Consider the following 26934-nt stretch of genomic DNA (forward strand, 5'->3'; position numbering starts at 1 on the left):
GGGTTCTAATCCTGGTTCCGCCACTTGTCTGCTGTGTGACCTTGGGTAGGTCACTTACCTTCTCTGTGCCTCAGTTACCTCATCTGTAAAATGGGGATTGAGACTGTGAGCCCCATGTGGGACAATCTGATTACCTTGTATTTACCCCAGCGCTTTGAACAGTCCTAGGCCCATAGTAAGCACTTAACAAGTACCACAATTATTATTATTAACAAATAATAATAACAGTAAGTACTCAGTAACTATCATTACTGAATGAATAAGTGGAAATAGCATGGGCTTGGGAGCCAGAGGTCAATCAATCAATCGTATTTATTGAGCGCTTACTGTGTGCAGAGCACTGTACTAAGCGCTTGGGAAGTACAAGTTGGCAACACATAGAGACAGTCCCTACCCAACAGTGGGCTCACAGTCTAGAAGGGGGAGACAGAGAACAAAACAAAACATATTAACAAAATAAAATAAATTGAATAGATATGTACAAGTAAAATAAATGAATAGAGTAATAAATACGTACAAACATATATACATATATACAGGTCATGGGTTCTAATCCCAGCTCCACCACTCGTCAGCTGTGTGACTTTGGGCAAGTCACTTAACTTCTCTGGGCCTCAGTTCCCTCATCTGTAAAATGGGGATGAAGACTGTGAGCCCCACGTGGGACAACCTGATCACCTTGTCTCCCCCCAGCGCTTAGACAGTGCTTGCACATAGTAAGCGCTTAACAAATGCCATCATTAAATACCATTTTAAAAAAATCCCAAACCAAGGCACAGAGCTTCCCCCCAAAACGTTTGCCTCTCCCTTCCCAAAACTGGCAACAGCCCTAGAATAGCGGAGAAGGAAATCCGGAGGTGGAACTGAGCCAGGGTTGAATGAGAGGTGATGCTGATTTAGGCGGGTCCTTTGAGCTTTGAACCGCAGGATTCCTGGATGTGGATGGGGGGGCCGTGTCTTACACATAGTAAGCACTTAATAAATGCCATTGTATTATTATTATTATGTTGGGGCGCCTCCCGGAGGGAAGTTTGCTGGTGCCGTTTTGGGCCAGCTAGAGCCTGTCCCCAGTTCAAACTGCATCTGTCTTGAAAGATACCCAATTTCTCTTGCATCTAAACCCGTCTCTAGGCACCATTATCTCATCCGCTGATGAAGACGCTGAGTGTCTGCCTGCTCCTGCTCCCTCATGGGCAGAACTGCCAGCATTTCAGAGGCCGCCAGTCAGACTTCATTTGCCTACCTAATAACCTAAATATGATCTCCAGGACTTTACGATATTTTTTAAGCGCTTACTTTGTGCCAGGCACTGTTCTAAGCTCTGGAGTAGATAAAAGGAATCAGGATAATAATAATAATGGCATTTATAAAGTGCTTACTATGTGCAAAGCACTGTTCTAATCAATCAATCAATCAATCGTATTTATTGAGCGCTTACTGTGTGCAGAACACTGTACTAAGCGCTTGGGAAGTACAAGTTGGCAACATATAGAGACAGTCCCTACTCAACAAGGTAATCAGGTTGTCCCACAGGGGCTCTCAGTCTTAATCCACATTTTACAGATGATGTAACTGAGGCACAGAGAAGTTAAGTGACTTGCCCAAAGTCACACAGCTGATTACTGGCAGAGCCCGGATTTGAACTCCTGACCTCTGACTCCAAAGCCCGTGCTCTTTCCACTGAGCCACGCTGCTTCTCCAGGGTGGACACAGTCCCTGTCCCACAAGGGGCTCACAGACTTAATCCCCATTTTACAAATGAGACAGCATTTTACAGAACGACAGCACCACAGACCACAATCAAGCCAGACCTGGAGGGAGATGTGCTACTGAATATCTATCTCTTTAGAGACACGCTCATTGCTCCCGATTCCTCAGAGCTGTCTTTTGTTCAATTCACACATTCTCCAAGTTCAGAACGCTTTTAGAAATAGCTTTTTTGGACCTTGTACATTCTCAAAATACGTGTATTCTGGTGGGAAGAGTCCCTTTGGTCTGTTTAAAATATTTGCCCTTCTATTCAAGAGGTTAAGAAGCAGAACCACTGGAGACAGCTGCAATAAAAAGCCCAGCCTAGATCACTAACAGTGAATTCATCTGTGGTGAAGCCATAATCCACATCTTGGTGGGGTTGGAATATATTCTGTCCTGGCTGTTTGGAGGGGTTCAGTGCCTAACACCCTCCCTCCCACCCCAATACCCTTCTCACCTCCCTAACCACCACACATATACACAAACACCTTCCCAACACACACACAAACACCACCCGACACACTCCAGAAATAATTTCACTTCTAATAATATGCCAGTCATTTCAACTTACTGACATTGTTTTCTCTCTCTCAAACCAAAATCTATCACCTTCTCTCAAATTCCCCCGGAAAAAAGCATGATGGATTTGATTCAAACAGTCTTGAACAGTTTGGCCGATAAACAATGTTTTGTGGTCTTCCCCCGCTCCTGATTTTCACTTCTTTATTCCCTCTCATGCAGAACAGGCCTGTACTTTGGAACAAGACTCTGGATTCTGCAAAGGGTCCTACGTGATGTGGTACTTTGATAAAAAAGAGAAGAAATGCCTGACGTTCTTTTATGGAGGATGTTCAGGAAATGGAAACAGATTTTGGACGAAGAATGAGTGTTATCAGAGGTGTTCTCCAAACCTGCGTAAGTAAAACAGACTGGGGATTGCATCGAGACAAGGTGAACCTGAAGTCAGGCCAGTGTGGGCATTATAGGAACATTTGTTTGGCCAGGACTGTTGCCATCTGTGATGCCATTTAATCCATGGCAGTCGGAAGTAAATTCACACTGCTCCAACCCCCACACAATACTTTTTAGCTGATCTAATGCATAAAGTTTAGCACAGGTCACAAATACTAACAAATGTGTCATTTCCAAGTACGTCAGAAGTGTTATTCCATTTCTTTTCACACTTAACTATAGGGAAAGCTGGGCAAAGTAAATGACTTTAAGACCCCAGTGTAAGTCACTCTGGTTCTTCCAACCCTTGTTACATGCTTGTTACAGTCTCTAAGCTGTAAGCTCATTGCGGGCAGGGAATGTGTCCTTTATATTGTTATATTGTACTCTCCCAAGAGCTTAGTGCAGTGCTCTGCACACAGAATGCTCTCAATAAATGTGATTGACTGACTGACTGAAATATTAATTGTGATTTGGAGGTTCTCTGGTGATTTGGACTATAAGGTTTATTGCTGCTGCTTCTAAGATTATATGCCTAACAAGTGTCATGCTCATCATCCAAACCATATCACAGATGCTTAGCCTGTATTGGGAAATGTTTAGATCATGATTCCTAGCTGCCCATTTCTGCAAGAATATTTTTCTGTATGCCCTCTTTGAAATCTATTTGCAATCCCATTCAGAATAAGTTCATTGTTTATTTTCTCAACTTTTTTATGGCATCTGTTAAGCACTTACTATGTGCCAAGCACTGTACTAAGCGCTGGGGGACTAGCCCCCTCCTTCCTCTCCCCCTCCTCCCCCTCCCCATCCCCCCCGCCTTACCTCCTTCCCCTCCCCACAGCACCTGTATATATGTATATATGTTTGTACATATTTATTACTCTATTTATTTTACTTGTACATATTTATTCTATTTATTTTATTTTGTTAATATGTTTTGTTTTGTTGTCTGTCTTCTCCTTCTAGACTGTGAGTCCACTGTTGGGTAGGGACCGTCTCTATATGTTGCCGACTTGTATTTCCCAAGTGCTTAGTACAGTGCTCTGCACACAGTAAGCGCTCAATAAATACGATTGAATGAATGAATATGGGACAGGGACTGTGTCCGACCGGATTTGCTTATATCTACTCCAGTGCTTAGTACAGTGCCTGGCACATAGTAAGCACTTCACAAATACCACAGTGATTATTATTAGTAGTATTACTAATCCTGTTGTAGTCACCCAAGCACTTAGTACAGTGCTCTTTACATAGTAGGTGCTCAATAGGTACTGACTGACCATCAATATTTATTTTCTGTTCTGGTTAAAACACTATACTAGGTGCTTGAACATCCCTGTTATAGAGGGAGTCACACAGATCCCTTAGCTATTTATACATTTCCTCAGCTCCTCCTCCACTCCCCATGCCTCAACTCGCTCCCTTTGCTCTAACCCCCCTCCCCACCCCACAGCACTTGTGTATATATGCCCATATCTATAATTCTATTTATTTATATTAATGCCTGTTTACTAGTTCTGATGCATATATATCTATAATTCTATTGATTTGTATTGATGCTATTGATGCCTGTTTGCTTGTTTTGATGTCTGTCTCCCCCCTTTTATACCTGAGCCTGTTGTGGGCAGGGATTGTCACTCTTTGTTGCTGAATTGTACTTTCCAAGCACTTAATATAGTGCTCTGCACACAGTAAATGCTCAAAAAAATCATTGAATGAGTGAATGAGTGAATGAATATACATGAGGAACTGAGGCCCAGGAAGGCTAAGTAGCTTGGGAGCCACTGAGCCACGGGAAGCAGCGCGGCTCAGTGGAAAGAGCAAGGGCTTGGGAGTCAGAGGTCATGGGTTCTAATACCAACTCTGCCACATGTCTGCTGAGTGATCTTGGGCAAGTTACTTAACTTCTCTGAGCCTCAGTGACCTCATCTGTAAAATGGGGATTAAGACTGTGGGACAACCTGATCACCTTGTATCCCCTCCCAGTGCCTAGAACAGTGCTTCGCACATAGTAAGTGCTTAACAAATGCCATCATTATTATTATTATTGTCCAGACCACATAGTGAATTGGTACTAAAATCTATGCCTGAACCCCTAATCTCTTGACTCCAAGATCCCTCTGGACTGTAAGCCCCGATCTAGACTGTAAGCTAATTGCACACAGGGAAAGTATCTAGTAAAAAGTGACCTCTCTATTTGGGTCTCCTGTTTCCTCCTGTCTTCAGGACATCTCTACTTGGATGTCCCACCTACAACTCAAACTTAACATGTCCAAAATAGAACTCCTCATTTTCCCCACTCAAACTCTGTCCTTCCCCTGTCTTTCCCATGATTGTTGTCAATACCACCATTCATTCATTCAATCAATCAATTGTATTTATTGAGCGCTTACTGTGTGCAGAGCACTGTACTAAGCGCTTGGGAAGTACAAGTTGGCAACATATAGAGACAGTCCCTACCCAACAGTGGGCTCACAGTCTAGAAGGGGGAGACAGAGAACAAAACCAAACATATTAACAAAATAAAATAAATAGAATAGATATGTACAAGTAAAATAAATGTATAACTAAATAGAGTAATAAATATGTACAAACGTATATACATATATACAGGTGCTATGGGGAAGGGAAGGAGGTAAGACGGGGGGATGGAGAGGGGAGCCAGGGGGAGAGGAATCAATCAATCAATTGTATTTATTGAGTGCTTACTGTGTGCAGAGCACTGTACTAAGCGCTTGGGAAGTACAAGTTGGCAACATATAGAGACAGTTCCTACCCAACAGTGGGCTCACAGTCTAGAAGGGGGAGACAGAGAACAAAACCAAACATATTAACAAAATAAAATAAATTGAATAGATATGTACAAGTAAAATAAATATATAAATAGAGTAATTTATTGGAGTCCCTCAAGGCTCAGTTCTGAGGGCCCTTCTATTCTCATCTGCACTCACTTCCTTGGAGAACTCATTTGCTCCCAAGACTTTAACTACCACCTCTATGTAGATAACTCTCATATCTACATTTCCAGCCCCTCTCTCTCTCTCTGCAGTCTCTCAGTCATTCCCGTCTTCAAGACACGCATCTACTTGGATGTCCTTCAATCGTATCTGAAAGTGTCTGCCAACACTGTTGTATTTTATTCTCCCAAACGCTTAGTACAGTGCTCAGCTCACAGTAAGTGCTCAATACATACCATTGCCTGATTGATCCTGCTGTACTACTCTGTCAGTCTGAGCACTCTTTCACAGCTTCCGAAGGGGCCAGTCTATTTGTACTGATCATGCACTCTGGACAGAGAACTTTGGGGAATTACAGAGTCCCCTTGGCCTCGATAATCGTGCAGTCCAGTGGAGAGCTTAAATTTGGGGCAGGGGTGCTTACAGTCTAGAGGGTTCTGAGAGTCAAGACATTTGGGGTTCAGTTCTAAATCAGAACTGGAGTGGAGACAGAAGAGCTGAAAACCAGGCTCTCTTGCACAGTGCAAATGAGGGGTACATAAGCCAATGGAAACTTGAAAGTCCCGTGAAAGTGGACAGGTTTACTGGAATAATCATTCAATTAAATGTCATATTACCCAGGTATTAACTACCGAAGACAGAAGAGGGCAGCGTCTCTGCTTTTTAACGGCCCAGGATTTAGCGTTTCCATCTCCACCCATTGGGAACAGGTTCTACAGCCTCACCTGCTAATTACTTGTACACACAGACACACACTCACACGTTCCTCCTACTTCCCTTTCTCCTTTTCTCTCTCCCCCCACCCCCACATAACCTTTTCATTCATTCATTCAATCGTATTTATTGAGCACTTACTGTGTGCAGAGCACTGTACTAAGCGCTTGGGAAGTACAAGTTGGCAACATATAGAGACGGTCCCTACCCAACAACGGGCTCACAGTCTAGAAGGGGGAGACGGACAACAAAACAAGACATGTGGACAGGTGTCAAGTCATCAGAATAAATAGAAATAAAGCTAGATGCACATAATTAACAAAATCAATAGAAAAGTAAATATGTACAAGTAAAATAGAGTAATAAATCTGTACAAACATATATAGAGGTGCTGTGGGGAGGGGAAGGAGTTAGGGTGGGGGGGATGGGGAGGAAGAGAGGAAAAAGGGGGCTCAGTCTGGGAAGGCCTCCTGGAGGAGGTGAGCTCTCAGTAGGGCTTTGAAGGGAGGAAGAGAGCTAGTTTAGTGGATGTGTGGAGGGAGGGCATTCCAGGCCAGGGGGAGGACGTGAGCCAGGGGTCGATGGCGGGACAGGCGAGAACGAGGCGCGGTGAGGAGGTCAGCGGCAGAGGAGTGGAGGGTGCGGGCTGGGCTGTAGAAGGAGAGAAGGGAGGTGAGGTAGGAGGGGGCGAGGTGATGGACAGCCTTGAAGCTGAGAGTGAGGAGATTTTGCTTGATGTGTAGGTTGACTGGCAGCCACTGGAGATTTTTGAGGAGGGGAGTAACATGCCCCTGCTCTCTCTCCCTCCTTTCAGGCTTGGATCTCTTCCTGCCTTCAGAACATCTCCATCTGGATGTCTACCCGCCATCTAAAACTCAATATGTCCAAGACTGAACTCCTTATCCTCCCTCCCAAACCCTGCCCTCTCCCTGACTTTCCCGTCACTGTAGACGGCACTGCCATCCTTCCCATCTCACAAGCCCGCACCTTGGTGTCATCCTTGACTCCGCTCTCTCGTTCACCCCTCACATCCAATCCATTCACCAAAACCTGCCAGTCTTACCTCCGCAACATCGCCGAGATCCGCCCTTTCCTCTCCATCCAAACCGCTACCCTGCTGGTTCAATCTCTCATCCTATCCCGACTGGATTACTGCATCAGCCTCCTCTCCGATCTCCCATCCTCCTGTCTCTCCCCACTTCAGTCTATACTTCACGCTGCTGCCCGGATCATCTTTGTGCAGAAACTTTCTAGGCATGTTACTCCTTGCGTATGCCTTATTTTTCCCCTTGCTTCCCTGTGTTAATTCTGGCATGGCGAACGGAAGCCTCATGGGGGTTGTGGGGGCTTAAACATGGCCCATCCAGGCTCCCCATCAGTGAGGGAGTCAGGAACCTGACAGTGTTACTAATGCCTGGCTAGGGTTTATGGGGTTGTTTTTTTTTTTTTTGGTTTATGGGTTTTTTTTTTCCTCAGGAACAAGTGTAAGGGTGAGTCAAGTCTCAAACTGGAGAATAATAATAATAATAATAATAATAGTGGCATTTGTTAAGCTCTTACTATGTGCAAAGCACCGTTCTAAGCCCTGGGGAGGTTACAAGGTGATCAGGTTGTCCCACGGGGGACTCACAGTCTTAATCCCCATTTTACAGATGAGGTAACTGAGGCCCAGAGAATTAGAATAAATCAAATAACAGACATGGACATTAAGCACTGTGGTGGTGGGGAAGCGAAGGGGGAGAGTTGGGGGACACGGGGATGAGGAGAATTGTCTTTCCAAGCGCTTAGTCCTGTGCTCTGCACACAGTAGGCGCTCAATAAATAGATTGAGCGAATGATAGAACAAATCGAATAACAGATATGGACATTAAGTGCTGTGGGCGGGGAGAGCAAAGTGAAGGGTTGGAGGGGGACGCGGAAAGGAGGGGGGAATGAAGACAGTTGTACTTTCCAAATGCTTAGTCCAGTGCTCTGTATACACTAGAGGCTCAATAAATAGATTGATTGAATGAATGATAGAATAAATCAAATAACAGACATGGACATTAAGCGCTGTGGGGGGGCAAAGGGGGCAAGTCGGGGGACACGGGGATGAGGAGAATTGTCTTTCCAAGTGCTTAGTCCAGTGCTCTGAACACAGTAGGTGCTCAATAAATAGATTGAATGAAAGATAGAAATAAATCAAATGGCAGATATGGACATTAAGCGCTGTGGGGAGGGGGAACAAAAGGGAGGAAACGAAGAGAATTGTCCTTCCCAAGCACTTAGTCCAGTGCTCTGCACACAGTAGGTGCTTAATAAATAGATTGAATGAATGATAGAAATAAATCAAATGGCAGATATGGACATTAAGTGCTGTGGGGGGGAACAAAGGGGAGGAAATGAAGAGAATTGTCCTTCCCAAGCACTTAGTCCAGTGCTCTGCACACATTAGGCACTTAATAAATAGATTGACTGAATGATAGAAATAAATCAAATGGCAGATATGGACATTAAGCGCTGTGGGGGGGAACAAAGGGGAGTAAACGAAGAGAATTGTCCTTCCCAAGCGCTTAGTCCAGTGCTCTGCACACACTAGGCGCTCAATAAATAGATTGAATGAATGATAATAATAATAATAATGGCATTTCTTAAGCGCTTACTGTGTGCAAAGAACTGTTCTAAGCACTCGGGAGGTTACAAGATGATCAGGTTGTCCCATGGGGGACTCACAGTCTTAATCCCCATTTTACAGATGAGGTAACTGAGGCCCAGAGAATTAGAATAAATCAACTAACAGACATGGACATTAAGCGCTGTAGGGGTGGGGGGAGCAAAGGGGGGGAGTCGGGGGACGTGGGGATGAGGAGAATTGTCTTTCCAAGCGCTTAGAAGGCCCAGTGCCCGGCCTGGTGCCCGACCTGACTGTGTTAATTGGAACAGACTTGCTCCAGGCAGGAAGTCTCACCAACAGGGTGTGGTGAAGAATGAGCTGACGGTAATTAAACACCCAAGTTGAAGCGGTGCCAACAGTGGGGTCACAAGGAACAGAAACAGGAAGAAAACAAACAACTCTCACACTCTAACTCCAATGGCCAACTGGCCCCTATAAAAATCAATAAATCGTATTTATTGAACATTTATTCTGTGCAGAGGACTGTACTAAGCACTTTAAGAGAGTACAATTTAACAGTTGGTAGACCCGTTCCCTGCCTTACTCTGAGCTTACAGTCTAGAGGGGGAGACAGATAGTAATATGAATAAATAAATTACAAATATGTATATGAATGCTGTGGAGCTGAGAGTGGGGTGAATAAAGGGTGCAAATCCAGGAGCAAAAACGTTCTTTGCCACCTTATGGCACAATGGATTATTCTAATCAATAATAATAATAATAATAATGGCATTTGTTAAGCGCTTACTATGTGCAAAGCACTGTTCTAAGCGCTGGGGAGGATACAAAGAAAGAAATTCAAAGAAAAGCATGTGATCATCATCAACAATTTTTATTGAGCGCTTACTGTGTGCAGAACCCTGTTCTAAGCACTTGGGAGAGTACAATACTACAGAGTTGGTACATACATCCCCTGCCCACAATGAATTTACAGACTTGACTGTTAATCAAAAAGAAAAAGAGCAGTGAAACAGAGGGAAATTTATAGAATATGTAAAAATTCAAACTGTTGTATATCTTTTGTTAAACTTGGTGGGATCTCTTTCAATCCCCACCCCTAAAACCTTTATATTCTCCAGAAGTATTCAAAATGCAACATTTGAGTGTGGTATCGGGGGAGAAATAACACTCACCAGACAGAAAGTGAAACTAATCCATTTAATCTCATGGTCTACACTGAGTCAAATACATCTCAGGAGCTTTAAAAGCCTCCCAGATTTCTAACCAAAAGCACATGTTTGAAGTTGACAGAAATAAAATGTGAAATGTGAGGTCTATTTTTTAAATGATTTCCTTTTGCAAGGTGGTATTAGTAACCCTGGGGTTGAGAAATAGTTTGCACAGGGTATCGTTCATAGAAAGTGCCTCTTGACGACACTCAAAAATACCAGACTCCCTTTGCTGACATGGAAGCAACACACATTACGTGGGCTACTTTGATTACATGATAAAATGTAATGACATCATAAAGCCCCCCGATACAGATTCTTTGCAAAAATCACAATCAATCAATCATATTTAATGTGTGCTTACTTTGTGGCAGAGCACTGTACTAAGCGCTTGGGAGAGTACAGTACAACAGAGATAGGTAAAACATGTTCCCTGTCCATAATAAGAGGAGAGACAGATGCTAATATAAATAAATTATGGATATGTACGTAAGTGTACTGGGGCTGAGGGTGACTAAATGATACAAATCTGAGTGGAAGGGAGACACAGAAGGGAGAGGAAATAGGGGAAGGAAAGGCTTGGGGCATTCATTTATTCATGCATTCAATCATATTCATTGAGTGCTCAGTGTGTGCAGAGCACTGTACTAAGCGCTTGGCAAGTTGGCAACATATAGAGATGGTCCCTACCCAACAGCGGGCTCACAGTCTAGAAGGGGGAGACAGACAACAAAACAAAACATAGTAACAAAATAAAATAAATAGAATAGTAAAGGCAGGCCTCTTGGAGGAGATGTGATTTTAATGAGGCTTTGAAGGTGAGGAAATTGATGGTTGGTTAGATATGAAGGAAGACGAGTCCCAGGCCAGAGGCAGGATATGGGATCAGCAGCAAGACTGATGAGATTGTGGTACAGTGTTACAGGAAAATAATAATAATTGCGGTATTTGTGGCATGCCAGACACTGTACCCACTGGGGTGGGTAGAAGCAAATTGAGTTGGACACAGTCCCTGTCCTACATGGGGCTCACAATCTTAATTCCTGTTTTACAAATGAGATAACTGAGGCACAGAGAAGTTAAGTGTCTTGCCCAAGGTCACACAGCAGACAAGTGGTGGACCCTGGGATTAGAACCCAGAATTTACTGACCCCCAGACCTGTGCTCTATCTACTAGGACACACAGCTTCTAGGAGCAAAGTGGATGTGCTGGGTAATAGTAGGAAATCAGCAAGGTAAGGTAGAATGGGGCTAGGTGATTGAGTGCTTTAAAGCCAACAGTAAGGAGTTTCTTTACTCCTAAAGTCTGTGACTGGGAAGAAATCCTGACAACTTCCCCCTCGGCCCTGCCTTGGCCAAGTCTGCCCCAACCCAAGGCCCTGTGAACATGGGCACTCATCCAAGCAGCAGGATTCAGTGAGCTGAGACAAAGGGGAGAGAAGGAGGCTTGGTTTTTAAAATTAAAACGAAATGAAATAAAATTGAATTCAATAGGAATCAATAAATTAAGCACTCTGTTCTAAATCAATACTGGAGAAGGATTAGAACAGCTGAAAACCAGACCATCTGGGATAAAAATGGGGCAACTGGCCACTGGCTAGGTAAATGAATGAATAAGTATGATGCCCTATGATCTCTAAGTAGCTAATTGCCCAAATATCCCTGTGTTTATCCAGTTCATGGCACTGTAGTTAGCACTTAAAATGTGAATAAAACTTTAAATCAATGAATTGAGATTTCTAATTGATGTCTGTGGGATTCCCCTGGTCTTTTTTCATTTTGACAGGGTGTCCCTAGTCAAGCCAATTATGATAAGACTTCAGCCCTGAGGGAGCGCAGTCTGAAGAGTTTACTGAGCAATTTCCTGCTAGTCACCCAATTCAGCAACCAAAGCCCAAAGCCAAAGTATCTCTGGCTTTCCCTAGTATAAATAATAGTTCCCTTTGATTTCATCTATTGGCTTTCTTATTGTTTCTGGCCTGTCAGGCCTTTCTTCACAAGTTAATGAAAAACAACGTGACCTAGTAAAAAGAGCATGGGGGCCAGGATACCTGGGTTGCAATATCTGCTTTGCTACTGGCCTCTTATGTGACTTCAAACATGTCACTTAACTTTTCCAGTTTCTTCTTCTTCAAGTGACCTCTAATCATTTCCAATCCATAGACACATCCACTCTAGAACATCCCATCTTCTGCCATAAAGTCATTCTGGTATGTGTATCCATAGAGTTTTCTTGATAAAGATATGGAAGTGGTTTATCACTGCCTTCTTCCGTGCAGTAAAAAACTCAAGTCTCTGCTGTTGTCTTTAATCAACATTTTGATGACTTGATCATCCTCCTTTGACTCTTTCCCATCCGCTGCTGTCCAGCACAGATGAAATGACTTAGTCTGATGCTTCGGCTTAAACCTTTCCATTATGGGTAACCCTATATGGCATAGTTCTAAGTTTCATCAGCATACACAAACTCTCCTGCCACAATAAGACATCTGTAAATTGAAGGATAATCCATAGAATGGCCTAGTGGAATATCGTAGGGGGTTGGCAGTCAGGAGGCCCAGGTACTCGTGACAAGTCTGCCTCTGGTCTGCTGTGTGATCTTGTGCAATTCACTTAACCTCTCTGTGCCTCTGTTTTCTCATCTGGAAAATGGGATAAGATATTTCCACTGAACTCAACTTCCTCGCTCCCCGTCCCCTCCACTGATCTGGTATCACTAACTGGGGTTTGGATCACCTCCCTGGCGTGCTTCCTCCACACTTGTGCCCAAACTGCAGAGCACTGATGACCGAATTTGAGGTATCAGGCTGACCCTGTCCATCTACAATTCATCCTAACCTGTTTTTAATTCTGCCCCCTCCTCCACCCGACCACATTAGTTCTCCATCCTTATTGACTTCCATATCAACTGCCTGCCCCAGCTGTTTCAAATGTTTAACTCCTTCCTCATACCCCAGGAATCCCCCAACTCCTCCCACCTCTTTCCCCTAATGATCTGGCCACATACTTTATTAGTCAAATTGAACTCACCAGATACAATCTCCCTAAAATCTCCTCTGTTGCTCTCCACTCCCTTCCTCTTCCTGCCCCTTTTTAGACTCTCTCATCTTTCCCTATCGTACCTCAGGCTTCCTCTCAAAATCTAACCCCTCCACCTGTGCCTCTGACCCCATCTGCTTCTTTCTTGACCACTACCACTGCTTTCAAACATGTTCATGTATCATCTATCCTAAAAAGCCTTTACCCTGACCCTATAGCTTCCTCCAGGTATAGCCCTATCTCTCTCCTTCCATTTCCTTCCCAATTCCTCTCACAAATTGTTTACACCCGCAGTCTCCACTTCTTCTCCAATTCTCTCCTTCATCCCCTCCAAACTGGCTTCCGCCCCGTCACTCCACTGAAACTGCCCTAAGGTCACAAATGAACCCCTTCTTGCTAAATCCAACAGCTTCTACTCCATCCTAATCCATCTTGACCTCTCAGCTATCTTCAACACTGCAGACCAAACCCTTATCCTGGAAACATTCTCTAATCTTGTTTTCACTGATGCTGTCCTCTCCTAGGTCTCTTCCACTCTCTCTCTTTCTCTCTCTCTGCCTGTTCATTCTCAGTCTCTTTCACTGGCTCCTCCTCTGCCTTTCACTCCCTTACTGTGGGAGTTCTTCAAGGCTCTGTTCTGGGTCCTCTTCTACTCACTATCTACACCCGCACCCTTGGAGAACATATTCGTTCCCATGACTTCAATTACCACCTCTACGTGCATGATTCTCAAATCTACCTGTCCAGCCCTGACCCCTCTCTTTGGGTCTCCTGCTTCCTCCTGTCTTCAGGACATCTCTACTTGGATGTCCCACCTACAACTCAAACTTAACATGTCCAAAATAGAACTCCTCATTTTCCCCACTGAAACTCTGTCCACCCCTTGTCTTTCCCATCATTGTTGTCAATACCACCATTCATTCATTCAATCGTATTTATTGAGCGCTTACTGTGTGCAGATCACTGTACTTACTGTGGAGCACCATCCACAAGCCCATAATCTTAGCATTATCCTCAACTCATCACCAAATCCTGACAGTTCTACCTTCGCAACATCACTAAAATCCACCCTTTTCTCAACATCCAAACTGCAATAACTTGGATCCAAGCGCTTATCATATTCTGCCTTGACTACTGCTACAGCCTCCTTGCTGACTTCCCTGCCTTCTCTTTCTCCGCATTCCAGGCCTTACTTAACTCCACTGCCTGAATTAGTTTTCTAAAAAAAAATTCAGTCAAAGACTCCCCACTCCTCAGAAACCTCCAGTGGTTGCCCATCCATCACTGCAACATACAGAAACTCCATTTCATTGGCATTGAAGCATCACCAGCTCATCCCCTCCTACTTAACTTCACTAACCCCCTACTACAACCCAGTCCACATGCTTTGCTCCTCCAGTGCCATTCACTATTCACTGTACCTCGATCTCATCTTTGTCACTGCTGACCCTGACTCACATCCTCCTTCTGGCCTGAAATTTCCTCCCCCCCACCACCATATATAACCGGGTTCTAATCTCAGCTCCGCTACTTGTCTGCTCTGTGACCCTGGGCAAGTCACCTCACTTCTCTATGCCTCAGTTACCTCACCTATAAAATGGGAATGAAGACTGTGAGCCCCACATGGGACAGGGACCATGTCCAACCTGATTAACATGTATCTAGCCTAGCACTTAGAACAGTGCCTGACACATAGTAAGTGCTTAACAAGTACCATCATTCTATGACAGACCACCACTCTCCCCACCTTTGAGACCTCATAAAAATCACATATCCTCCATGCAGCCTTCCCTAAGACACCATTCATCGTACTACCTCTTTTCTGCATCATCTGTATACTTGGATCTGTACCCTTTAAGCACTTAATATTCACCTTACCCTCAGCCCCACAGCATCTATGTACATAGCTGTAATTTATTTTAATGTCTGTCTCCACCCCCTTTTTATTTATGGTGTTTGTTAAGTACTTACTATGTGTCTGGCACTGTTCCAAACACTGGGGTAGGTACACTGGTGTATACACCTATACACTGTAAAATCTCTGTGGGCAGAGAATGTGCCTACCAACTCTGTTGTACTGTACTCCCCCAAAGACTTAATATAGTGCTCTACACATAGTAAGCGCTCAATTAAATATTATTGGTTAACTGATATCTGCTCTCCCTACCTCTTAGATTTTAAGTCCCATATAAGACAGGGATTGATCATTCATTCAGTCACATTTAATGAATGCTTACTGTGTGCAGAGCACTGTACTAATCATTGGAAAGTACAATACAGCAACAAAGGGATTGACAGGGATTGATCCTGATCTAATTCTCTTAAATCTATCCCAGTGCTTGGGCCAGGGTTTGGCATATACTAAGTGCTTAATAAATACCAAAACTAATCCAAGTATATCAAATCCAATGCCAATGGATTGAGGCATCACAAGAGTTCTTTGTTATGAAGATCAGTGTCCTTCTTTGAAAGATGATCCTACTAGAGACCATCCCCAGTTAAGGTTTTATGGAAAATGGACTCCATTTGATGAATTAATTTTAGTCAAAGAAAAATGAATTACTGTATCATGTTTCTCAGAGCGGAGATGATCCAACCAATTCATGTTCATACTGATTTTGTTGGCTTGACTGCAAGGCAGTTTTCAAGTTTCTTCTGCCAGTCCTTTCTCCCAATGACTTAAGTGGATATCCCTGACAAGGAAACATCAAGCCAAGCATAAACTAGAAATTATCCTTTTCAGATCTAAGCCCTGAGCTAGATTCTTCCCTTCTGGAATTTCAAAGTCCACTGAATCAAGAGAGGAAAAATAAATGAAAATTTGAAATGTCTGAAACAAAACAAAGATTCACATGAGTTTGTATATATACTTTCAGGTGGAAAGGCTGTGGAAGAAAATGATGATGGTGACGAAGGGGTCGACATAGGTAAGCTGACCATTTTTTTTTGTACTTAATGACTATTTCCAAACATTGTCAGCCTGGAGAATTTTGGAGGTTTAGACTTGAAATCATACTACACATTCTCTTTGTGTCAACTGAAGTGACGTGTCAACATTGGCTAATAATCTATAGTAGAAGATGTCTTATCTGGGCCACTCCGAAGCCCAATCAGCCATGGTTCCTAGATGGTGTTTGGTTGGAAGTTTGGGCCAGTGGAGTAGGACTTTGGGGGAAACAGTCCTGATTTGGGGGATTGGTCCCCAAATCCCAACAGGTCTGAGGTGAGACCCACTAAGGGTCTTTTTATTTCCCTCTGTTGTTGTTTTTTTTTTCCCTCCATCTCTGTCTCTTGTACATCTCTGGCTCCCTAGTTATCTCTCTAGCTTTTTCAGCCCTCTTAGAGGTTCCAGCTCAGTCCTGGGGCCCCCTGTCTCACTTTGAGCTCCCCCAGATCTGGTGACCTTTCACAGGGGGAAGAGGAATTGGAACCACAGCAGAAGTTGAAGCAGGAGTGGGCAAGGAGGAGAGGAGAAGAGGAAGAATGGGCCAAGGAGAGTCTGAAGCCAACAGGTTACCTGAAGGAAAGGAGAAAGACAGATTTGGCCTCTTGGGAATGTAGAAGGAACAGGAACAGAGAGAAGTTGGGGCAGATACTATTTGGGAAATATGGGGAGAAAGTCTGAGGGAGAAGGACAGGGCAAGGTTGGTTGTAGAAGCTTTTGGGAGAAAGATAGAGAGATGCGTAGGAGCCGGAGTTGGGCAAGGAAGTCTTTCACAATTTTCTAACTAGTAAAGACCAGAATAATTTTATAGAGTAATTATACACAGTAATTTCATTATATAACATTTTAAACATTAGGTAAAACCTGAAAAAACTAGAAAGAAGAGCTGTTTTATTATCCTGATTCAGTCTCTCACAGGTGAATGTACTGAAACAAAAAGTGTTTTTTTAACTAAGAAATGTCTATGCCAACACCACCTCATTAAAAACTCCCAAGACTCTGTCACGTAAGTTGATGGGAAGTATTTTTGCCCGCTACTCATCCTGCAAATGGATGAATCTGCTGAGGCAGAGGGAAGTGACTTGGACAAAGAGACATAACAGGGAGCAGGACACAGAAGAGACTGGTTTTTTGGATCTTAGTTGATGACTCAGATCTTAAAAAAACTGTTTTCCTGAAACAACATTGAAAGGGTACTCTGTGCACAGTGAGTGCTTGATAAATACCACGGATTTGATTGATTTTTTGGAATTACACCCACTTCTCCTGTGGTTGTGGCCTCACAAAACCTGGTGGTAAGGAAAATGTGTTATGTCAGTCAGTCAATCAGTCATATTTATTGAGTACTTATTGTGTGCAGAGCACTGTACTAAGGACTTGGGAGAGTAAAATATAACAATAAACAGACACATTCCCTGCCTATAACGTAGATGTTACAGTCTGGTGGGGGAGGCAGTCATTAATATAAATAAATAAATTACAGGTGATTCTGCATGCAGATGCATTCATTCATTCAGTCCTATTTATTGAGCACTTACTGTGTGCAGAGCACTCTCCTAAGAGTTTGGAAAATACAAGTTGGCAACATATAGAGACAGTCCCTATCCAACAACGGGCTCACAATCTAGAGGGGGGAGACAACAACAAAACAAAACATGTGGACAGGTGTCAAGTCATCAGAATAAATAGAAGTAAAGCCAGATGCACATCATTAACAAAATCAATAGAATAGTAAATATGTACAAGTAAAATAGAGTAATAAATCTGTACAAGCGAATATACAGGTGCTGTGGGGAGGGGAAGGAGGTAGGGCAGGGGGGATGGGGAGGGGGAGAGGAAAGAGGTGCAGAGACCACTTCTAGCACTGTGGTGCTCTGTATCCAAACAGACTGACCTTGTGGGATAAGTGTTCCCCAATTCCCTAGCGGCATCCTAGCCAGAGCACATTTTGAAAATACGTATTCTGGCAGAACAGTATATGTGTGTTTCAAGGCATCATACAAACCTTGTTGTTTTTTCATAATAGTAACTAGCCTTTCAAAGTCTTCAGTATATTTCTTACTAAGTTCACTTTTTTAGTGATTTTTGTTAAGCAGTTACCAGATGTCAAGCACTGCTCTAAGCGCCAGGGTAGATGCGAGTTAGTCAATCTGGATACAGTCCCTGTCCCACATGGGAAGCATAGTCAATTAGGAGGGAGAATAGGTATTGAACCCTATTTTGCATTTGAGGAAACTGAGGCATAAAGTCAAGTAACCTGCCCAAGGTCACACAGCAGGTAAGTAGTAGAAATGGAATTGGATTATGGCCTAGATAGAGCACAGGCCCGGGAGTTAGAAGGACCTGCGTTCTAATCTCAGCTTCACCACTTGTCTGCTGTGTGACCTTGGGCAAGTCAATTCACTTCTCTGTGCCTGTTACCTCATCTGTAAAATGGGGATTAGGGCGGTGAGCTCCATATGGGACATGGACTTTGTCCAACCTGATTAGTTTGTATCTGCCCCATAGCTTCGTATCAATCAATCGTATTTATTGAGCGCTTACTGTGTGCAGGGCACTAGTACAGTGCCTGGCACATAGGAAGTACTTAACAAATGCCATAAAATAATAATAATAATAATAATAATAATACAGAACTTGTGTGTATATGTACATTTTAGCCCTTTTAGACTGTGAGCCCACTGTTGGGTAGGGAATGTCTCTATATGTTGCCAATTTGTACTTCCCAAGCGCTTAGTACAGTGCTCTGCACACAGTAAGCGCTCAATAAATACGATTGATGATGATACGTACATATTGATTATTCTATTTACTTTATTAATGATGTGTATATATCTATAATTCTATTTATTCACATTGATGCCCGTCCACTTGCTTTGTTTTGTTGTCTGTCTCCCCCCTTCTAAACTGTGAGCCCATTGGGTAGGGATTGTCTCTATTTGTTGCTGAATTGTACTTTCAAGCACTTAGTACAGTGCTCTGCACATAGTAAGCACTCAATAAGTACGAATGAATGAATGAAAAAAGGTCCTCTGTCTCCCAGGCCCATTCTTTATCCACTAGGCCATGCTGCTTCGCATGATTTTAAAATTGAAGTGAAGGCCTCCCTTTCTGAAACAACTACACTGAAAAGTTCATTAGGTATCAGCCACTCTAATGGAGCCTTCTCAATGAGGCACCTGTTCAGCGAGGGCTTCTTGAGGGTTCTTGATTCAGTGAGGGCTCTGCTCGGTTTCGGCTCGGTGAGGGCCCTACTGCTCAAAGATGCTATGCTCAGGGAGGTCTTGGCTCAGTGAGGCCCTACTCTTGTGAGGATTCCTAGTTCAGTGAGGTTTCTCCTCAGTGAGGACCTTGCTCAGTGAGAGTTACCATCTCAATGAGGTCCCTGCTCAGTGAGGACTCCTGCTCAGTGAAGGTCCTTCTCAAGGAGGACTAGACTCAAAGAGGACCCTGCTCAGTGAGGGTTCCCGGCTCAATGATCCTGCTGTTGAGTAGGGACCGTCTCTATATGTTGCCAACTTGTACTTCCCAAGCGCTTAGTACAGTGCTCTGCACACAGTAAGTGCTCAATAAATACGATTGAATGAATGAATGACTCCTTAGTGAAGTTTCAGCAGGGCTCAGTGAGGTTTCTCCTCAATAAGGACCCTGCTCAATGAGGTTTCTTCTCAGGGAGAGCCCTGATCAGTGAGGGTTACTGACTCATCATCATCATCAATCGTATTTATTGAGCACTTACTGTGTGCAGAGCACCGTACTAAGCGCTTGGGAAGTACAAGTTGGTAACATATAGAGACAGTCCCTACCCAGCAGTGGGCTCACAGTCTAAAAAGTGAACTCAGTGAGCTCCCTGCTCAGTGAGAGTTACCATCTCAGCGAGTGCCCTGCTCAGTGAGATTCCTACTAAGGGTAGACCCTGCTTAGGGAGGCCCCTGCTTAGTGAAGGCCCTTCTCAGTGAGGGTTCGGCTCAGTGAGGGGTTTTTGCTCACTGAAGGTTTCTGGTTCAGTGAGGTCTTCGTTCAATGAGGGCCCTTCTCAGTGAGGGTTCCCGGATGGATGAGTCTTTGCTCAGTGAAGGCCCGGCTCCGATAGGATTCCTTGCTCAGTGAGAGCCCTGCTCAGTGAGGGTTCCTGTCTCAGTGAGGTTTAATAATAATAATAATGATGGCATTTATTAAGCGCTTACTATGTGCAAAGCACTGTTCTAAGTGCTGGGGAGGTTACAAGGTGATCAGGTTGTCCCACGCGGGGCTCACATTCATCCTAATTTTCCAGATGAGGTAACTGAGGCACAGGTCTCTGCTCAGTAAGGGCCCTATTCAGTGAGGGTTCCTGGCTCAATGAGATCTCTGCTCAGTGAGGGTCCTACTGAGTGAGGCCACTGCTCAGTGAAACCCCTGCTCAGTGAGACCTCTATTTATTTATTCATTCATTCATTCAGTCATATTTATTGAGAGCTTACTGTGTGCAGAGCACTGGACTAAGCACTTGGGAAGGACAAGTTGGCAACATCTAGAGATGGTTCCCTACCCAACAGCGGGCTCACAGTCTAGAAGGGGGAGACAGACAGCAAAACAAAATATATTAATAAAATAAATAGAACAATAAATATGTACAGGTAAAATAGAGTCATAAATCTGTACAAACATATATACAGGTGCTGTGGGGACAGGAAGGAGGTTGGGTGGGGTGATGGGAAGGAGAAGAGGAAGGAGGGCATATTCATTCATTCATTCATTCAATCATATTTATTGAGCACTTATTGTGTATAGAGCACTGTACTAAGTGCATGGAAAGTACAATTCAGCAGTAAAGCAATAAACAGTGAAGGTGTCTGGCTCAGTGAGGACTCTGATCAGTGAGGATCCTGCTCAATTCTGTGAGGGCCTTCTTGGTGAGGATTCCTGGCTCAGTGAGGTCCCTGCTCAGTGAGTATTATAGGTTCAGTGAGACCCCCTCAGTGTTCCTGCCTCAGGGAGGTCTCTGCTCAGTGGAGCCCCCGGAATGATAAAGACCCTACTTAGTGAGGTCCCTGTTCAGTGTGAGCCCTGTGAGGGTTACCAGCTCAGTGACACCCCTGTATAGTGAGGGCCCTGCTCACTGAGGGTTGCTGGCTCAGTGAGGTTTCGGCTCAGTGAGGGTCCTACTCAGTGAGTTTGGGGGAAACGGCTGAGGCCTAGAGTAATGGGGGAGTCACAGGGAGACGAACAGAGATAACCGGAAGCATGTCATGTTTATTACTCTATTTATTTATTTATTTATTTATTTTCCTTGTACATATCTATTCTATTTATTTTATTTTGTTAGTATGTTTGGTTTTGTTCTCTGTCTCCCCCTTTTAGACTGTGAGCCCACTGTTGGGTAGGGACTGTCTCTATATGTTGCCATCTTGTACTTCCCAAGCGCTTAGTACAGTGCTCTGCACACAGTAAGCTCTCAATAAATAAGATTGATTGATTGATTGATTGATTGAGGCCCCTGATCAGGGACAGTTCCTGGTTCAGTGTGATCTTCACTCAGTGAGGCTCTGCCATTGTGAGGCACCTACTCAATCTGGCTCCCCTGCTCCGTTGAAGGCCCAGCTCAGTTAGGGTTCCCGGCTCACTGAAGTCTCCAGATCAGTGAGATCCCCAGCCCACTGAGGCCCCCATCTCAGTGAAGCTCCTTACACAGTGGTGGCCCTGCTCAGTGAGGGAAGTTTCCCCTCAGTGAAGATTCCCTACTCCATGGGCCTCTTATCACTGAAGTCTCCCTTATGCAACGAGCTATTCCAGGCTCACTGAGTCCTGAAAGTGTATTATGACCCAGCCAGCAATAAAACAAAACCCAAAATTTAGAAGGGAGGGTGGGTGGAACTGGGTAGCAGGCACCAGGCTTTTTTAATTTCCCACTGAACATACTATGCTTTTTTTCTGCAGGTCTGGTGCTGGGAATCGTCGTTGGCTGTGTGGCGGCAATTGCTTTAATCATGACTACCATTTTTTTCATTCAGGAAAAGAAAAAGTAAGAACATCTGGGTGGCTCCTGTGGTTGATCGAATGTTGGGGGCCCTTCTGACTTGATTCAGGAGTTTTTGCCTAGGTACTGATTACCAGCCTCCTGTCTCCCAGGAAGATCCAAAATAAAAAAAAGCCCAGGGCAGTGACTCCTTTAGTGCCAGGAGTGCTTTTGTAGGGGGTGCAGCATCAGAGTATAAAGAGAGAAAGGGAAGGGGTGGTGAACGTGGAGAATTACATCTGAGGGAGGGATATAAGGGATTGAAGTTCATTGTGCACTTTCACGGGAGTCTTGGAGGGAGGAGATATGAGGGGGCAGAGGTGAGAGGTGCGTCCCAGGGAAATTTCAGGATGGGGCTGGCCCTGACCAGGGGGTTAGAACCTTTTAACTCAGCTCATACCCCTGATCGAGTACAGGAGTATACTGCCAGCAGCCCTTGGGGAGAAGAAGATAGTAAAGTGGGGAAGCCAGAGGGAAGGAAATGAATATGAGAAAGTTATTGGGCTCACTCCCTTATTCTTTATGATGGATAAAGAAAAGCAATCAAATAGCCTAAAAGGATAAGGCAATGAGGCATAAATTCCATGCATTTTCATTGCTTTCCTGGGAGGGAGGAGGAAAGAGAAGGGGTAGGACGAATGGACAGTAAATAAATGATCCCTTACCTAGAAGCTCACAGGAAGATAGAGCCATTTCCATTTGAGTTTTGGAGTGACTAAACGTTCACCAATGCAGTTGTTTAATATTGGAAATTGTTCAGAGCCCTTTTCGTATATAGCTCTTTTTCTACCTGCTAAATGTCTTTGGAGGGTAGTCTCTCTCTCTCTTTCTCTCTCTCTCTCTCTCTCTCTCTCTCTCATCTTTAGTTTTAAAGGCAAAAAAGTCACTCTATTGATGAAATCCTTAGTAAATCTAATTGCACAAATAAAATGCTTATTTAAAAAACATTACTGGGATAACAGAAATCTTTGAAAAAATAGCTTTTTAATATTCTTTAAGGCCCAAACAGACCTTCTTTGTATCACCCCTTCTTAGAATGAAAACATTCATATTCCAAGCATTCACGGATTCATCCTCAACTGCAAAAGAGAGGAGCAATCTGTATAGTAATGGAGTCTAAATCACACAGAGCTTTAGAGAGGCAAATTAGCACCTGGAATTGCTTGGGACAACAATAGAAAACCCATTCCGGATAGAAGGAACTGTTGTAATATGTTTCCTCCAGGCTGGTATTGTTGAGCAAATGCCCCCGCCCCCCAGGGTTCAGCATCATCTGATCCCCGCAAAGGGTCTTTCTAGGGGAGCTTGGGGTTGCAGGAGTTACAAAGAATGTGCAGGTCTGAAGCTACATTTGCACATCAAATCCTCACCACCCCCCATAACACAGTAGTTATCTGAGAGACTAGGAACGATTGAGGAAGAAGATCTCAGCAAAAAGTGCATTTAAAAATGCAGTCCTCCGAGCTGTTTTCTAATCCTACTTCCTCCACTTATCTGCTGTGTGACCTTGGGTAAGTCACTTAACTTCTCTGTACCTCAGTTCCCTCATCTATAAAATGGGGATTAAGACAGGGACAGGGACTGTGTCCAACCCGATTTAGTCCTGTCTAGCCCAAGTTCTTAGTACAGTGCCAGGCACATAGTAAACGTTTCAAAAATACAATTTAAAAAACTGCCCCTGGTATGTTTCCCCTGGCAAGTTGGCTTCCTTCTCATTTGATCGAAATTGAGCTTTAAGTATTCTGTTTTCTTCTAATTCTGCCAAATACAGTCTCCCTCACAAGACTATAAGCTTGTTGTGGACAGGGAATGTATTTGTCTATTTTTGTATTGTACTTAGTGCTTAGTACAGTGCTCAGCACACAGTAAGCACTCAATCAATATGATTAACTGACTAAGTGTCAAGTAACTCCTCTGTTAAGTCACAGAAACAAAGGAGCAGCAGAGCAGTCTTTCCAATCACACTCTGCTCAGGGCATCTCCCTAAGTCCAGGAGCAGTGTCATATAAACATGAAAGAAACTGGTGCTTGGAGTGGATGAACAGAAATGATTGAGAGAAAATGAAGCACTGTGCCAGAATTTCCACTGCTCCTATCAGAGATATGAAGTCAGCCGATTAAAAACACCCAGTCATTAGTATCAAAGGCAGCTGCTGTTCTATGGGAGAGAGCCAGTTTGGGCATCTAACACTTCTGTTGTGACTGGAGGGGGTCACCCAATGCAGAAATTGGGCCAATTTCCATTATGACCACTCTAGTTCTCATCATTTTCATAGGCGCAACAATGAAAAGGGAAAGGAAATGACTAATAGAAAGTTGATTGTGATGTTAACAGACCAGGCCGCAAACCATGATTCTTTGTTTATGCAAAGACTCACGGGTAAGTAATTGCTGATTTAGTAAATCACTGCTTCCTTTAACAAAAATTGTCTAGGAAGAGGAGAGAGACTGCCTTGAATTTTGCAGTCAAGTCGTCGTTGTCCCCAGCCATAGCCAAATGGCCAAATTTCAGCCTCCACTAAGTGACCTCCTCCGAAAACTCTGCTCTTCTGACTTTTAAAGCAGCATGGTTGTTTAGAGCAGCCTCCGTAAAAGGGAAGTGAGCATTTGAAAGAGAGATGCTAATTTCTAGCTAACAAAAACACCACTAAGTACTGAGATAAGGGCATCATTGAGCTGGAATGTGTCTTTCTTTTCTAGAGAGAAGGAGAGCCAAAGGAAAGGAAAAGAGTCCACCCAACTGAACATTGAATTGAACTCAAAGTAGGGACCACTGTGTTCAGGTTAATCCGTTGTAAACAAGAAAAGCCTGTGATTTAAACAAGCATGGGAGTTTGTAATAACAAGATTGTGAGTGAGCACCATGAGGGCAAGGATGGTGTCAGTTGAGATTATCCTGTATCTACTCCAGTGCTTGGCACAAAGTAAGTACTTAATAAATACCAGAACTAACGAAATAATTTCATGCTCACTACCTCCCCACCCCATGTGCTTTCTGTTGAAATATCTGGGTATGATTAGTATGCATTGTGTTTTTATTTTTATTTTTAAATAAACAAGTTTTGTAACTACTGTCATTCATTAACATGTCTGTTTTGAGTAAATGTGTTGACTCTCTTCCTGAATTCTGAAACTTTTTATCTAGCTTTAGAATATCAGGTTTTATAGGAGTCTCCTCACCAAAAGAGCACCAGTGAACTTTGGAACAGTGAGAGTACCCCACAACCTAGCCTGCTCAGGAAGTGAAGGATGTAGAAGATGATCATTTATTAAATGAACTCTTTGTGACTTCTCTGAGTGTGGCAATTCAGGGTCTGGGAGTTATACACTGAGTATTGATTGATTGGCTGATTGAGTACTCTGCTAATTAAATATGTTCCAGATGAAGCAGGACCTGTTTTTTGACCCTGAGGAAAATGTCCTCAGGAATCCACCGAAACCTCTCTTCTGGGTCAGAAATGGGTCCAGGAATCCCCCTCTATCCCATGCAGTCCCCAGGACTCAGCTGAAGGAAGCTAAATTTAGCTAATGAGACCCAATCAACCAGTCCTACCTCTTATTTCTTGAATGCTGCAGCTAAGCTAAAACGCAGAGAGCCCTTATCATTCCAAAGCCATGTTCTAATGACACTTTTTAGCTTTCAAGGACTGGATCCAATACTCCCATTTGAAAGAAGTTACCAAAACATGTTGTGGCCTGGTCTTGTCCTGTGTTTGCCCTCTGCCTTTTGGGAAAACAAGCTGATGAGCTCAGATGTTTCTTGATCAGCAATTTTTGTTTCTCAATCGCAACAGAGAAACGTACCATATAAGCAAGTTGGAAATATGGATTTAATTTGGAAAAAAATTGCAAGTAAATTTATCTACAAATAAAATGCAGCCTGAGGGCTCCTGGGGGAATTACTAGCAAAACCTCTTGATGTTTCAGAATTTGGGTTGCCCTGATTCAAAGGCTTTTTGCTGGCCAGGAGCATTTTTTGAAAATAATTGTTGAGGAAAATTACATTTTTGAGCGGACTTGGTTATGGGTTATGGGGCAAAACTAAATTTAAGCACCACACTGAATGCTAGCAGGGATTGCTCTGTGTGAGACAAATGTTTCTGCTGCCACAAAACACTAGTCTCATTTTAGAGCCTGTTCCCTCTGCCCTAATTCATTCATTCATTGTCAGTCATATTTATTGAGTGCTTACTGTGTGCAGAGCACTGTACTAAGAGCTTGGGAGGCTACAATACAACATTAAACAGTGACTTGTAGAGGACCCTTCTCAAATTTTGCTGCAGTTCTGCCCCCTGACATATAGCAGGCAGGACCCATAGGAGTCCCACATTTGGCTGGGGAGGTCAGGAAAGGAGTAGTTATCAACCTATCAGTGGTATTTATTGAGTGCTTAATGTGTGCAAAGAACTGTTCTAAGCACTTGGGAGAGTGCAACAGAGTTGGTAGACATGTCCCCTGCCTACAGTGAGCTTTCAGTCTAGAGATGAGCTCACAGTCTAGAAGTTATGGCAGTGAGAAGCAATGTGGTCTAGTGGATAGAGCATAGTCCTGGGAGACAGAAGGTCCTGGGTTCTAAACCAGGCTCCACCACTTGCCTGCTCTGTGACCTTGGGCAAATCACTTAACTGCTCTGTGCCTCAGTTACCTCCTCTATAAAATGGGTATTGAGAGTGTGAGCCCCATGTGGAACAGGGACTGTGTCCCTGATTATCTTATATCTAACCCAGCACTTAGAACAGTGCCTGGGACATAGT

General features: G+C 43.7%; 1 protein-coding gene across 1 annotated transcript in view; it reads left to right on the top strand.

Annotated features, from left to right (window-relative positions):
* The window catches only part of LOC119928669 (inter-alpha-trypsin inhibitor-like), a 50651-nt gene extending 25394 nt beyond the window's left edge, over positions 1 to 25257 (top strand). Inside the window, exons 2-5 of the mRNA XM_038747138.1 lie at positions 2494 to 2667; positions 16115 to 16165; positions 22102 to 22186; positions 24881 to 25257. Of these exons, the coding sequence (XP_038603066.1) occupies positions 2494 to 2667; positions 16115 to 16165; positions 22102 to 22186; positions 24881 to 24947 (377 nt within the window). The 3' untranslated portion in view covers positions 24948 to 25257. The remainder of the gene's footprint in view (positions 1 to 2493; positions 2668 to 16114; positions 16166 to 22101; positions 22187 to 24880) is intronic.
* The last annotated feature ends 1677 nt before the right edge of the window (positions 25258 to 26934 follow it).

The sequence above is a fragment of the Tachyglossus aculeatus genome, chromosome 5 (assembly GCF_015852505.1).
Source record: "Tachyglossus aculeatus isolate mTacAcu1 chromosome 5, mTacAcu1.pri, whole genome shotgun sequence".
NCBI lineage: Eukaryota > Metazoa > Chordata > Mammalia > Monotremata > Tachyglossidae > Tachyglossus > Tachyglossus aculeatus.